General features: G+C 34.5%; 1 protein-coding gene across 1 annotated transcript; it reads left to right on the forward strand.

The window, feature by feature from the left end:
- The first annotated feature begins 11,729 nt into the window (after window positions 1-11,729).
- Window positions 11,730-13,728, forward strand: LOC111986516 (lysM domain receptor-like kinase 3). The gene has a single exon (XM_024018159.2). The coding sequence runs from the start codon at window positions 12,072-12,074 to the stop codon at window positions 13,482-13,484; it is 1,413 nt and encodes a 470-aa protein (XP_023873927.2). The 5' UTR covers window positions 11,730-12,071; the 3' UTR covers window positions 13,485-13,728.
- Window positions 13,729-14,307: the final 579 nt, after the last annotated feature.

Raw genomic sequence — 14,307 nt, forward strand, 5'->3', positions numbered from 1 at the left:
ATATCACCTCACATGTATCTCAAGTTTTTGCTAGTTGCACACACTACACAAGTTACTCTTTGTTAAACTTGGTACATTTTATTGTGTGTGATCTTGTTGTAACCATCCAAGATTAAAAGTTCCTTGATTTTAATGCAAAATGTGTATAATGTTTGCGCTTTGAGGACAAATTGATTGAAAATCTTGATTTTGGAATATTTGGGTTAAATTCAAGTGTTTTTGAAAAACTTTTCATCTCATACTCATGCATATTTTTATAAAACAATGTGCTTTGAGGAGTTTCTGCATTAAAATGCTCTATTTTTCAAAAATCTGATTTTTCCAGACTTTCGATCGATCGAACCTATTTTTCGATCAATCGAAATTGCGATTAAAATTTTAGGTTTGAGTCTGCCTGACTCGATTGATGTTCGATCGATTCTCGATCGATCGAAACTAAAAAATTTTCAGTTTCTATGTTTTTGACTAAAAATTTTTTCATGCATCATTTGTGTTTAGGATTCACATGCATTGCATTGATTTCTGTATCCATCTTGCAGTTTTGCAGTCATATCTCTCATTGTTTTCACACATAACATGCACACACTTTGCTAAATTGGGTACTTAAACTTGATTTAAAAATTGATTGATTAATTTTCAAGTTTTGTACATGCTAGTATATGCTATTTCTTATGTGTGAATTGTAGAAAATATTTTTCTTAAGAGATATGATGGATAATCAAATGTGCAAATATTTTCTCTACTCATGCAATTGTTTATGGGTCACATAGTGCCATGTTTGCATTTTATTGAAAGAGAGAATATTTTTTCTTCATGTGTATCCTCACCTTAGTTTTTAACTTTGGTTTGTGTGTTTGGTCCTGCTGGTGAGGATGTTCCTGATCCTGTTGGTGATGCTGCTGCTGCTGCTGATTTTCCCCCACCTTCTCTATTTTTCCCCAAAACTATTTTTCCCAAAACTTGTTTTGTTTTTCCTATTTTTGATAGGGGGAGAAAATTTTTTTAACCTGTGTTGTTCATAGGGAGAGCTGTCTCTATTTTCTATAGAGTTGAATTGTTTTGTGTCCCCTTCTTTCTCTATTTTCTCTTATCCTTTGTTGCGTATGTTGACTGTTTACTCTTTGTATGAGTTGTCTTTGTCAATACGTGACAAAAAGGGGGAGAAATAGTTGATATGTGGAGTTTTTAGATTGTATCTAGGTGCTTCACTTTGTATATCATTTTTTTGGGATATTCATGTTAGGGGGAGTAACATTGATTGATATACATGTTATATTCATTGATTCTTGTTGCTTTGTGAGTCACTGCTTATTGATTTATATTTATGAGTTGTTCATTCATATATGTCTTTATTTTGTGTTGTGTGAATCTTACAAGAATGTTATACCTTGTTTTAGTCTTTTCTGTCACACATGCGTTTATGCGTGTGTTGAGTATTTCAGGAATATACAGGTTGATTCAATTGAGCTGCTGTTTACACTTGCAACTGATAGATAGTAGTTATGTTGGATTTGTTCTTATGAGCATTATTCTTGTAAAGGGCTTTTTAATTGTAAACTTTGAGCTTAGTGTTTGTGTTTTGTCACGGATTGCCAAAGAGGGAGTTTGTTAGGTTCTAAAGAGTTAGGAACTTATGTATTTAGAACTCTAATTTGTATTGTTGGCAAATCATGATCAAAACAGGTTGTTTAGTCTTGTTTAGGCTTGCTCAAAATATGTTTATTTATAAAACTGGAATCGAGTGATTGCAAATTTATTGGACTAAATCTGTAAGGCTCGATCGATCGAAAATTAGACTCGATCGATCGAACCACGTATAGATTTATTTTTCTGCAGAGTTCCAATTCAGCCCAAACTCTATTTAAACATCTTGGGGATCAAGTAAAACACTCCTATATATAAGGAAAACCCTAGAACATTTTTGGAACTTTTGGAGAGAGAGATTAGAGTGCCTCTTGTGCCTCCTTTTATTTTTAGGGTTTTGTACCCAAACCTCTCTAAGTCTTTGTTGCTCATATTTGTAGTTTATGTGAATCTCTTGTGAGATCCTTGAGGAGCTTTCATTCACATAAACTTAGGGTTTTCAAGGTAGAGATATTATCTACATCTTGATGATCAACAAGGTTGCTACCATTGAAGCTTAAAGAAGATCAAGCGTGGGTGTTTGTAGCTGATTGAAGAATTCAAGAAAGAAGGAGTCCGTGGATTCGGAGTTTGCACGGGGTCGTGTCAATAAGTTCTACTGGTAGGTAGCATTAGGAAGTCGAGCGGGGAGCTTGTAAGTCCTTTTGTATGAACTTCGATTCTTTCATAGTGAATTCAGTTTTGCCTTGAGGATCGGTGGGTAAAATCCTCCCCAGGTTTTTTACTGGTTTGGTTTTCCTGGGTGATCATATCTTGTGTTATTTATTATTCTGCTGCTTTATATTTTCTTGATATGATTGTTTGATTGTTTTAACTTAGAATTGCTTAATTTGACTAAGTAACAACTTGGCTAATTAACTAGGCTACTCAATCTAGTTGTGTGTTAAGGGGTCTAAATTTCCAACACTAATCAATAGTCACATCCTCTGAGGTGGTGGGATTCAAAGGAGAGAACTTGGGGATTGGGATTCAGTGCAATAGTTAAGGGCTATTGCACCATGCAATACCTCTCATATCATTTTCACTTTTTCAAAATTTTTAACTTTTTTTAAACTCTCAACTTTTTTACCTTTTTAACTTCCTTAATCTAATGGTTGGTATCAAAAGGTCACTTTTTAACTTTTAATATGAAATATTGAGAAGGTATTGCATGGTACAATAGCCCTAGCTATTGCACCATATCTCAATCCAGAACTTGGGATGGGGAATGAAGTGGTTTTGTTGACGTGTAATTTTTTTTTTAAAATAAAAATAATTGCTACACCATTAAAAAAATGACATATTATTGCTCCATTAATACATGTCAGTAAAAAAAAGGTAACATAAGTTGATGAAGGGACCGGTTGACCTTAATAATTTGATAAAAAAATTTCACATCTAACTGAGGTAGCAAATTATTAATGGTAGATAAAAAATAGTAATATTAATGATGGTTATAAATAAAAACAAGTAAAAGCCCTCTCAACTTCTCTGTTGGAATTACTTACCTATTATTTTGTAAGTTATATGGACTTTTATTTATGGTCCATTGAATAGAGCCAGGACTAACAGAGACAATGTATTGATTTTGTCATCTGTTTGTATTTTACTTCAAAAGAGATTAAACAAAGTTTACGTAGAGCATCCGCAGCCGGATCCTATATCCTATCTTATTTTACCATATTAAAAATCTACTTTATCAATTATACCATACCATTTACAATATACTCAACATCGCAAAATTCTATTTTCCTCTTCTACTCATTAGAATAATATATTTACGTAATAAAATATATTTTTTGTTTTTTTTGTTTTTTCTCAATTTTCTCCCCCACGGGCGTCATAGTCCATTCCTTTACTTTTCACCTTCTTCCAGCCTCCTTCTCCAAATCCATCATCCATATCAACCCAACTCCTCCACACAACTCCTCCATCATCCATATCAACAACCCAGATCGGCGAAACAGAAGAGAGAAAAGAAAAAAAAAAAAAACCATTAACCAGCAAACCCAGAAATTTATATACCAGAAACAACGCCACGCCACAAACCCATAAACCGTTCCACGCCACAAACCCACAAACCCAGAAATTTCTCAAACCCAGAAACCCAGAAAAACCATCCACCGATCTCCGCCACGCCACAGCCACCACAACGCCGATCACATATACCAGCAAACCCAGAAAAAAAAAAAAAAAAAAAAAAAAAAAAACCATTAACACTCACACCGGATCACAACGCCCTCGCCACCCACCGATCTCCGCCGTGCCAATCTCGCCACCCACCGATCTCCACCCTGCCGATCTCCACCACAGGGTGTTGGGTCTAAAGAGAGCAGATGAGAAAGAAAGAAGGAAGAGAGAGAAAAGAAAGAGAAAAAAATGAGGGAGGAGAGAGAAATTGCCGGGTTAAAAGGAGAGAGGAGAGAGAAATGAGAGTATTAAATTTTTTTTTTTTTTTTTTGCAATTCAGCTACAGTACCATCTTACATTTGAGATGGTACTGTAACTATATCTCAAATTTTTTTAGCATTTTAGCATATGGCCTTCCAGTTGCTGACCTTTTTTTGGGCTTGTATGCCAAATGTGCCTTGCATTTGGCATATAGCAATCCGAATGCGGATGCTCTAAGGAGATTGTCTTAATATTTTTGTGTGGATCACAGTGGCTGCTAGAAGGAACTAAGCGTTTTTTATTTGTCAGAAGCTTATAGTTGAACATTGCTTTACGTTTTTGTTAACAATGAAAAGAAAAAAATAGTGGCAAATACTGTGGGGTCGAAAGATGTTTCACTATTGTATATAGTATTAAATATAAGCACATTTCTCATAAGTCATATATATATATATATATATAAAAGCACATTTGAATGAGACTTGTTTTTTTTAATGAGTGAATCCATGAAGAGAGGTTGAGAAATTTAAAGCAATATTCGTTATAAGGAAGAACTCTTAAGTTCAAAGGATTGACGGTCCTAACCATGCCATGACTTATACACTGCTTAACCAATACTAACTGCGTGATTCTAACATTAGTGAGGTGAGTAAGTCATTCGTACTGCATATGATAATCATTGATGTCATCTTCTTATTGGTAGTTAAAACCAACTTAGCCCTTTAATTGACTTGTTTTTTAAAATGAGTGAATCCGTTGAGAAATTTAAAGCAATATCGGTCATAATAAGGTAGAATTCTCTTAAGTTCAAAGGATTGAAGGTGCTATCATTTGCACCACTCAACCAATACCAATAGTGTGATCTCAACAATATGCAAACTTTGTTGGTCTTTCACATAAGTTGACGGAGGGACCAATAGACCCTAAAAATTTGACAAAAAACTTAACATCTGACTAATGTGCCATATTGTTAATGGTAGATAAAAAAAAAGTGATATAAATGGTGGTTACAAATAAGAACTAGTAAAAGCCTGTCAACTTAACTATTAGCATTGCTTACCTACTAATTCTAGCTCAACCAATACCAATAGCGTGATCTCAACAAAATGCAAACTTTGTTGGTCTTTCACATAAGTTGATGGAGGGACCAGTAGACCCCAAAAATTCAACAAAAAACTTCATATCTGACTAATGTAGTAAATTGCTAATGGTAAATGAAATAGTGATATTAATGGTGGTTATAAATAAGAATCAGTAAAAGCTTGTCAACTTAACTATTAGTATTGCTTACCCATTAATTCTAGGGATTGCTTCTAAAATCTCTTAATCAAGGGGTTAGCTTTTATTTCCATTCTTTTTTTATTAGTCTTTTAATGCTTTTATAGTTTTTAGTTTTACTTCAACTTCCATTATGTTTTTACATTTTTCACTTCATCTTCCATAGCACCTATGACTTTCTATCTCCATTGTTTTAAACTTCCCATGTAAGCTCTTTAATGCCTAAAACTCTCCATCTCCTCCTTTTTTGCCTCTTACTCTTCTCATTAAATCCAACCAGTTCATACATGTTCAATTGCCACTGCCCCTATAAAATCAGAGATATAAATTGAATAGGAGATATATAGACTGTTAGATGTCACCTGTTTCTCTTAACCAGAAAGGAAATGGTTTTAGATTTAACTCTTGCAAGTATAGAGCTCCCTTTAGAACTATAAGCCTATATTCTTAAATGGGGATATTTTTTTATTCCTTCAAACCATAAGGTATGTCAATTGTATTTTATATATTGCAGTGTTCTGTGTGTATGTGTGTGTTTTTTTTTTTTTTTTTTTAATGTGTCTTTTACAACGAACTACTGCCAAGAAAGTGGTTTGCTCTCTATTTCAATGCTGAAGGTAATCCAAATATTTATAGTTCTATATTTCCACATTTTTGATAAAACAACTATAAGAAGGATTAAAAAAAAAACAAAGATGGCCATGTTCATGTAGAAAAAAAAAAGGAAGAATGAATATTTAAGAATACTATTATGTTAGTAAACTTCATTTATAAATGGGTGTGTTTCATGGGATTTATTGCAGTAATGAAGATAGCAAAACGAATATTAGGCAACAATAATTTTGATTCAGTACCATATTCTCCATTAACATGTTGGTTCCTCACTTTTGCAACCATTGATGTACTAAACATCCAGTTCCATAAAAAAGATACATTATCCCCAAAAATGAGAGCCCAAATTCTTCACCGATCAATTCCAATGAAAAGAAAGGAAAAAAAAAAACCAGTATTTGATAATAAAAAATTCAAATGTTCTAGCAATTGTGGGGGTTTTTTTTTTCATTACCACCTTGATTTTAGAAGTTGATATAAAGAACAATAATTTGCATAATGTATACTTCATATTAGGATGTACCAAAAAATGACAAGATATATAATATACTTATACAACAAATAATCTTCATTTTCATTACCACGTCATCTTTGCCAAAACAAAATAAACTATCTAAAAATTGTGACTCTAATAATAATAATAATAGAAATGGGTTCAAGTTACACCTAGTGTAACTCCACAAGAATTACACCATTTTTAAGTCATAGATTTCTCAATGATCAAACGGTTAAAAAAGAACACATATTTATCTATTATATCATTAAATACTTACCTAATTAATAGTTTTCATATTATCTCTCTCCTCGTTAAATATTTCTCTTATCTCTCTTTCTCTCTTTATTAATTCATTCTTTCCTTTATCTTTGATTTTTTTTTTTGAGAAACATTTTCTTTACAATTCCTCATACGTTTCTACTAAATTTGAAAATCAATGCAACTACCTGATGCTAGGGATGGCAATGGGGTGGGGTGGGGCCGAAGGATGGGGTCTTCGTCCCTGCCCCACATGACGGAGAAAACTTTTCCACCCCATTCCTGCCCCTTGGGGCCCCGCAAAGCCCCGCCTCACCCTGTAAAATTCTACTTTTTGTTAATTTGCCTTATAACTAATACAATTTTTTTAATGAAACCTATTTCATTAATAAAAATATATTTGAAATTACAACTAAATTTATCACATAAAATCAAATCAATTTTTAGAAAAAATTGAATAATATATCTAAGTGTTTAACAAGACAATCACAAAATAATAATAATAATAAATAAATCTCATTGCATAATACATTACAAAATAAAGGCAGAGAACCACATTAAGTAGAATAAAATAAGCTAATATTAATATGTTTATTTAAATAGTAGGGTTTTAGGGTACGAAAAATTTAAAATTATAACTCTTAACAACGCGAGGCGGGGTGGGGATGGAGAGAGGAGGGACAGGGTGGATTTAAAAAGTCTAAACTCATCCTCGCCACACCCCACGGTGCGGGGTTAAAATCTTGCCCCATCCCCGCCTCACCACCTTTGAGGGGCGAGGAAAACCCGTGCGGGGCAAAGCAAGGAGGGACAAAATTGCCATCCCCACCTGATGCTATGGAGAAGTTTTTTTTTTTTGGGTTGAGAAAGTGCTATGGAGAAGTTTGTTTCAAGTAGGTGTCCATTTTTTATTATTTTCTCCTACAAGTTAACGTTAGAACGTAGAAGTGGTTTCGTTGTTACGGATTTACTTGTTTACAGTGGTGTGGCTATTATGAGTTCTTGTTTATTATTGTTTAGCGTCTTGGTCAGTTGTTAACTGAGAGCATGTTCATTTGGATAAAGAAAATGAATGAAAAGAACAAAATAAAATTTTAAAGGAGCAAGTACTATTTAGTATCTGAATTCCTAACAATTTCTCCAGAAAAAAAAAAAAAAAAAAATTCAAGTTTAGGGATAGCCATGATTAGATCATTTGAATTTCTTACAAATAGATTTATACTTATCTAGTACCATTTGAATTTCTTGCAAATAGATTTGTATTGAAGTTTCTGCCCACACCAAAATTATATAGTGCTCTTTAACGGTTGGAAAGAAAAAAAAATGATATTATGCTCTACGGATAGAAAGAAAAAGGAAAAAAAAAACTATGGAAAGAATTTAATAAGGAGAGAGAGAAAAAAATTGTAGTATTTAATTAGGTAATGAGGGAAAAATGAATAGCATTTAATGATGTTTTTTTCAACCATTAAAATTTTAAAAATCTACAGTATAAAAAATGTGTAACTTTTGTAAAGTTACACTAGGTATAACTTGAACACATCTCATAATAATAATAATAATAATAATAAATCAAAGTCTTTTCTAAAACGGTTCACTGAATATAAAAGTCATCAAGTGCTATAAGAATGACTCTCTGTTTGCTTATAGGTAAAACAAACGTCTCACTATATGAGTATGTTCTCTATTGTTTTAATTACTTTAAATGACTAAATCAGGCTCCTCTACTTTATTAGGGGAAAAAAATATGTTTAAGGTCTCTATTATTTTTTATTAATTATTATCAACAAATCACAATAATCATTCAAATAATAATTACATTCTCTCTCTCTCTCTCTCTCTCTCTCTATATATATATATATATTTATGGTTTTTTTTTCCCTACTTTATTATTATTATTGATATGTCAATTTGAATTCATTCTTTTTATAAAGCCATATTTACTCTACACTATATTTAGTTATGAAATTTTTTAGCGTATGTCATATATATATTTGATGGCAAATTTAAATGATTTCTTCACAAAATTTTGTTTGAATAATTTGATAAATTATGTTATATTGGTATTTCACTAACTTATGTGGTAAGAATTTTCCTTTGGCGATTCACAAAATTGTGGGTTTTTTTTTTTTTTTTTTTTTTTTTAATTACCACCTTGATTTTGAAGTTGAAATAAAGAACAAAGATTTGTATAATTCATATTAGGATGCAGCGCACCAAAAAATGACTATATATATATATATATATATAATATCCTTATGCTACAATTAATCTTCATTTTCATTACCATGTCATCTTTGCCAAAACAGAATAAACTATCTAAAAATTGTGATACTAACAACAACAACAACAATAATAATAATTGTGAGGGCCCAAGGACCGAAGAAGTGATTGTTGGGCTGTAGTGTTGGCATTGGGGCATCACACGCTTGAAGAAGGAGTTCACCCGAGAAGGGGAGATGAAGAGGCAAAAGGCTTTTAGGAGCTTCAGGTGGGAAGGATTGGCTGAGATAAGAGAATCATGAGGAGTAGGGGAAGGTTCCAAAGAGAAGTAGCATGTTGCCTTCGCATTAAATGGTGGGCAACAACCTTATCAACCGCATTGATGAGGAAGTGATCTGAACAGTGTAATTCGCAGCTAAGCAGACTCCATCTACTACCTTCTTCAGATGTTTAAAGGGACAAGTGTCACAAAGAGAAATGGAGGAGGTAAAGATGGAAGGTCAGGATGCAAAGGAAGGGGGGATATATAAGAAAAAGATGGTTTTCATAGAAAAAGATCTAGACACAAGTATCAAGGGAGAACAAAAAGAAACAAGAAGAACATTGAGAGAGGAGAGTGAACAGTGCAACCTTTTGTATAACATTGGCCTCCTCGGGCAGGCTTGTGGGGAGACATTTGCTCATCTATTCTATAACATCAGCCTTTTCTTCTTTATTTTCATCCTTAGGCAGTGCCTTCTCTTACAAATTTTATTGATTTGGACCAAGGTTGAACTATACAACTCATTGTTCTAAGTGGGCTTGGGCTAATCCAATTTATTTGGTCCTTACAATAATAATAATAATAATGAAAAATCAAAGTCCTTTCTAAAACGGTTCACTGAATATAAAAGACATCAAACACTATAGGAATGACTTTTTGTTTGCTTATAGGTAATACAAACGTCTAACTATATATGAGTATGTTCTCTATTGTTTTAGTTATTTTGAAGGACAATCTATTAGTCTCCTCTATTATATTAGAAAAAAAAAGTTTTTAAGTTTTAATTATTTTTTATTAATTATTTTCAATAAATCACAATAATCATTCAAATAATAATTATATTCCTACTCACCTATATATATATATATATATATGAACAAACCATAACATGGAATGCACAAGTATGAGATTAATAGTCAAACGCACAAAAATTTACACTAAAGTTTTTTTTTTTTCCCCTACCTTTATTATTATTATTCTTAATATGTCAATTTGAATTCATTCTTTTGGTAAAAGCCATTGTTACTTTACACTATATTTAATTATGAAGTTTCTAGGGTATGTCATATATTTGATGGATGATTTAAATGATTTCTTGACAAAATTTTGTTCTAATAATTTGATAAATTATGTTATATATCTTTGGGCTTTTTTATTATTATTTTTTTTATTAATGGTAGTTTACTAACTTATGTGGTAAGAATTTTCTTTTGGCGATTCACAAAATGATTCTTAACAAATTTTTATTATAAATTTTTTACTTTCAAATAATTAAGTTTAACCACAAAATAATTATTAATAATATTCTTACGCATTGCGTGGGTTTGCGACTAGAGTATTGTTAAAGTGCAATGCTAGTACCACAACAAAACCCACAACTTTGTCACAATTTGCTCATGTGATGAGTTGTAAATAGTAGAGTTGTGTATCCACGTGAACCTGCTACTTTTATTCTACTACTTTTACCCTACCACTTTATTCTACTACTTTTACCCTACCAATTACAACCCGATATATAAGTAAGTTGGGGCAAAAGTGTTTGAGTTTTTGTTGGGGCATTAGCTTTATTGACTATTAAAACGAAAAGTCTAAAACCATGGAAATGTACATAAAAAATTTCAGATCTTTATAGGAGTACTACCCTAGCTTGAAATTTTCTCCCTAGATTTTCGGTGTCTTTGATAAATTAACAATGCTCTTCTTTTCAAACTCGTGGGAAACAAAAGGGGCTCTTTTACATACCTACAGTACACATCTTGCCATAGGTATCAACTTGTAATTAATTTTTTTTTAATAATTGAATTATTTTACTTACACATAAATTCATTACTTAAAACATTATAATTACTTATTAATAGTATTTGGTATAATTTTTTTGGTATCTATTCTTAATAATAACTTTTTATATCAAATTAAGACACCAATAAAATTTTAGTGTAGACAGAGATTAAACCTTAAATCTTTTATTCAACTCTCAATAAAATTTTATTAGTTAACTTGACCGAGAAACTACTGTATAATCTAAATGTCGATAAAGTGTATGCCAAGGGGGCTGTCCCTCGAATTATTGAAGGAAAAGTGGCAGCATCTGTCATAGTCAACTTAGAAATCGTTGTCATATTACTGTAGAAAGATGTTGAATTTCCAACCCAAAAAAGAAGAAGTCATTGGATTTGAGGATTAAAGGTCTTTAGTGTTCATACCATGATGCCTCGCATTGTTTGTGACGCGACGTTTAAGTTCAGTTGACTTCATTCCAAAGACGGGCACCCAAAATCTCACAGCTGCTCATCCTTATCAGATTTATCGATGGAATTATATCCTACATGAATGAGTAAAGTTGTCAAGAATAATATTGAGAAGCCAAAAGATACGTACAAAATTTTTATGTTTTTCAGTAAATTCAACAAAGATATCGAGTGGTGAATTAAAAAAATGAGATCAGAGTTAGACAAAGGTACAAATGGTTGAACTGAAGTAATAGACCCTCCAAATTGTGGAAATTAGGAAATTCCCTTTTACCAGCCCTTTATTTATATACCTTTACCCTGAAATGGAGAGGTGCTAAAAAATTCAATGATACGTACAAATCCAATCAATTAAAAAAGAGAGATAGGATTTGCTTTTGCTTACAGATCAATTGACTGTACCCAACTTCATCACCCTGCCCATAATCATTGCATCACTTTTGCCGACCCAAACAAATGGCCAAACCCCTCTCCCAATTCCGTCCAAATTTGGCAAACTCTCTCAACCACGAGCCTCCAATTGCCAAAGCGCGTTCAACTATAACTCGATGAAGTAATTAGGACCCAAATACCAATTCTCCATTCTTCAAAAGATTTAAAATTTCCCTAACTTTCCCAATTTCACATTCAAATTATCAAAATTCCCTTATTACTCTTCTTCTTCATCCTCAAATCTTAAATGTGCAAAACCAAAATGGCAACACAAGCCACCGATCCCACTCGCAAATCAAACACTCGCTCCTCTCGTACCCCACGAACCCAAACTCAATCTCCTAGAACCCAACGCTCACCGGCACCACAGCCACCGCCACAAACCTCCTTCGCCACCGCCTCCTCCACCACCTCTGTACCTTCAACCTCCACCGCAACCAGCGGTGCTTACCTCGCCAGCAGCTCCGCCACCTCAAGCTCCAAACACTCCGCCGGAACCGGAATCTCCGAATTCCGTGACTCGCTCCCGGAGAATCCCCACATCTACTCCTTCTCCGAGCTCTGCTCCGCCACCAACAACTTCCTCTCCAAGACCTACACCTCCACCTCCTCCACCCGCTCCTGGCGCTGCACTCTCAGGGCCAAGAGCGTCATCGTTTTCCAGCGCAAGTTCCGCCGCAAAATCGAGACCCCGCAGCTCAGGCAGCGACTCTCCGTCATCTGCCGGAGCCACCACATGAGCATCATCAAACTCCTCGGCGCTTCCATCTCCGGCGACCACATTTACCTCGTGTACGACTTCGTCGAAGGCGCTAACCTCGCCAACTGTCTGCGGAATCCCAGGAACCCGAACTTCACGGTGCTCGACACGTGGATTTCCAGAATGCAGATCGCTACAGATTTGGCTCACGGCCTCGATTACATTCACAACAACACGGGTCTCAACATTTGCACCTTAGTCCACAACCACATCAAAAGCAGCAGCATCATAGTCACCGAGCCTTCCTTCAATGCCAAGCTCTGCCACTTCGGTACCGCCCAGCTCTGCGGCGAAATCGACGAGGACGAAAACAACAAGGACGAAAGTAAAAAAGCCAAGGAATTCTCGGAAATCCAAGAGGTTTCGGAGGAGGAGGAGGAGGAGAGTTTAAAAACGTTGCCATCTCCGAAATTGAAGAGGTCAAACAGTCAAAAAATGCAATTCCAAGGAGTCAGAGGCTACATGCCGCCGGAATTTCAAGCGACCGGAATCGCAACGCAGAAGTGCGACGTGTACGCATTTGGGGTTGTGATTTTGGAGCTTCTGTGCGGAGAAGAGCCGTTGAAGTACAAATACGACAAGTCCACCGGCGATTTCGTTAGAACTTCGGTGATAGACACAGCGAGTGCAGTAATCGACGACGACGACGACGGCGGCGGCGGCGGAAGAGAAGGGAGGATGAGGAAATGGGTGGATCGGAGACTGAAGGACTCGTTTCCAATAGATGTGGCAGAGAAGATAGTAAGACTAGCGCTTGATTGTGTACACGTGGACGCAGATAAGAGGCCGAACATGGGTCGCGTTGCCGGGAAGATATCAAGGCTATATTTGGAGTCAAGAATTTGGTCAGATAATGTTAGAATGCCAACTGGTATTTCTGTCTCTTTGGCTCCTAGATGACACATTTCGGCTGCACCAGTGGCTGGCGGCTCTTCTGTTCTTGTTTTATTTTTAAAATTCTTCATTGCATCTTGGAGAATTGGAGACACTGTAATAGTATATAAGACCATTCACCATTGGTTTCAGTTCTTTTTTTATTTGATTTGCTATGGTCCATTTGATAGAGACAGGACTAGACAAGGCATTGTTTTTGCCATTTGTGACTATTTACTTCAAAAAGAAGATTAAACAAAGCTTACGTTAAGAGACTGTCTTAATATTTTTGTGGATCACAGTGACTGCTGTAGAAGGAAACTAGGCGTTTTTTTATTTGTCAGAAAACTTTTTACGTTTTTGTTAGCAAGAAAAAAAAAAAATGTAGTGACAAATGATGTGGGGTCGAGATATGTTTCGCTATTGTATATAGTCTTGAATATAAGCACATTTCTCGTAAGTCATAACAAAACCAAAACAAAAGAAACAAAAAACGAAACAAATATGAGCACATTTAAATGAGACTTGTTTTTATTAAAAGAGCGAGTCCATGAAGAGAGGTTGAGAAATTTAAAGCAATGTTTGTCGTAAGGAAGAATTCTCGAGCGGATTGATGATACTAATCAGGCCATTCTTGAGTTCAAAGGATTGTCGGTCCTAACCATACCATGACTTGCACTACTTATGTCTAATATAAATAACTCACTTGAGCCTACTAAGTAAGTGAATCATGTGTATTGCAAGACATTCATTAATCATTTTAGTGGTTGAAGCCAAACTTTATTGTTTAAATGACTTGTTTTTTAAAATGAGCGAGTCCGCGAAGAAAGGTTGAGAAATTTAAAGTAAT

The sequence above is a fragment of the Quercus suber genome, unplaced genomic scaffold (genome assembly GCF_002906115.3).
Source record: "Quercus suber isolate HL8 unplaced genomic scaffold, Cork oak 2.0 scaffold_20, whole genome shotgun sequence".
Classification (NCBI taxonomy): domain Eukaryota; kingdom Viridiplantae; phylum Streptophyta; class Magnoliopsida; order Fagales; family Fagaceae; genus Quercus; species Quercus suber.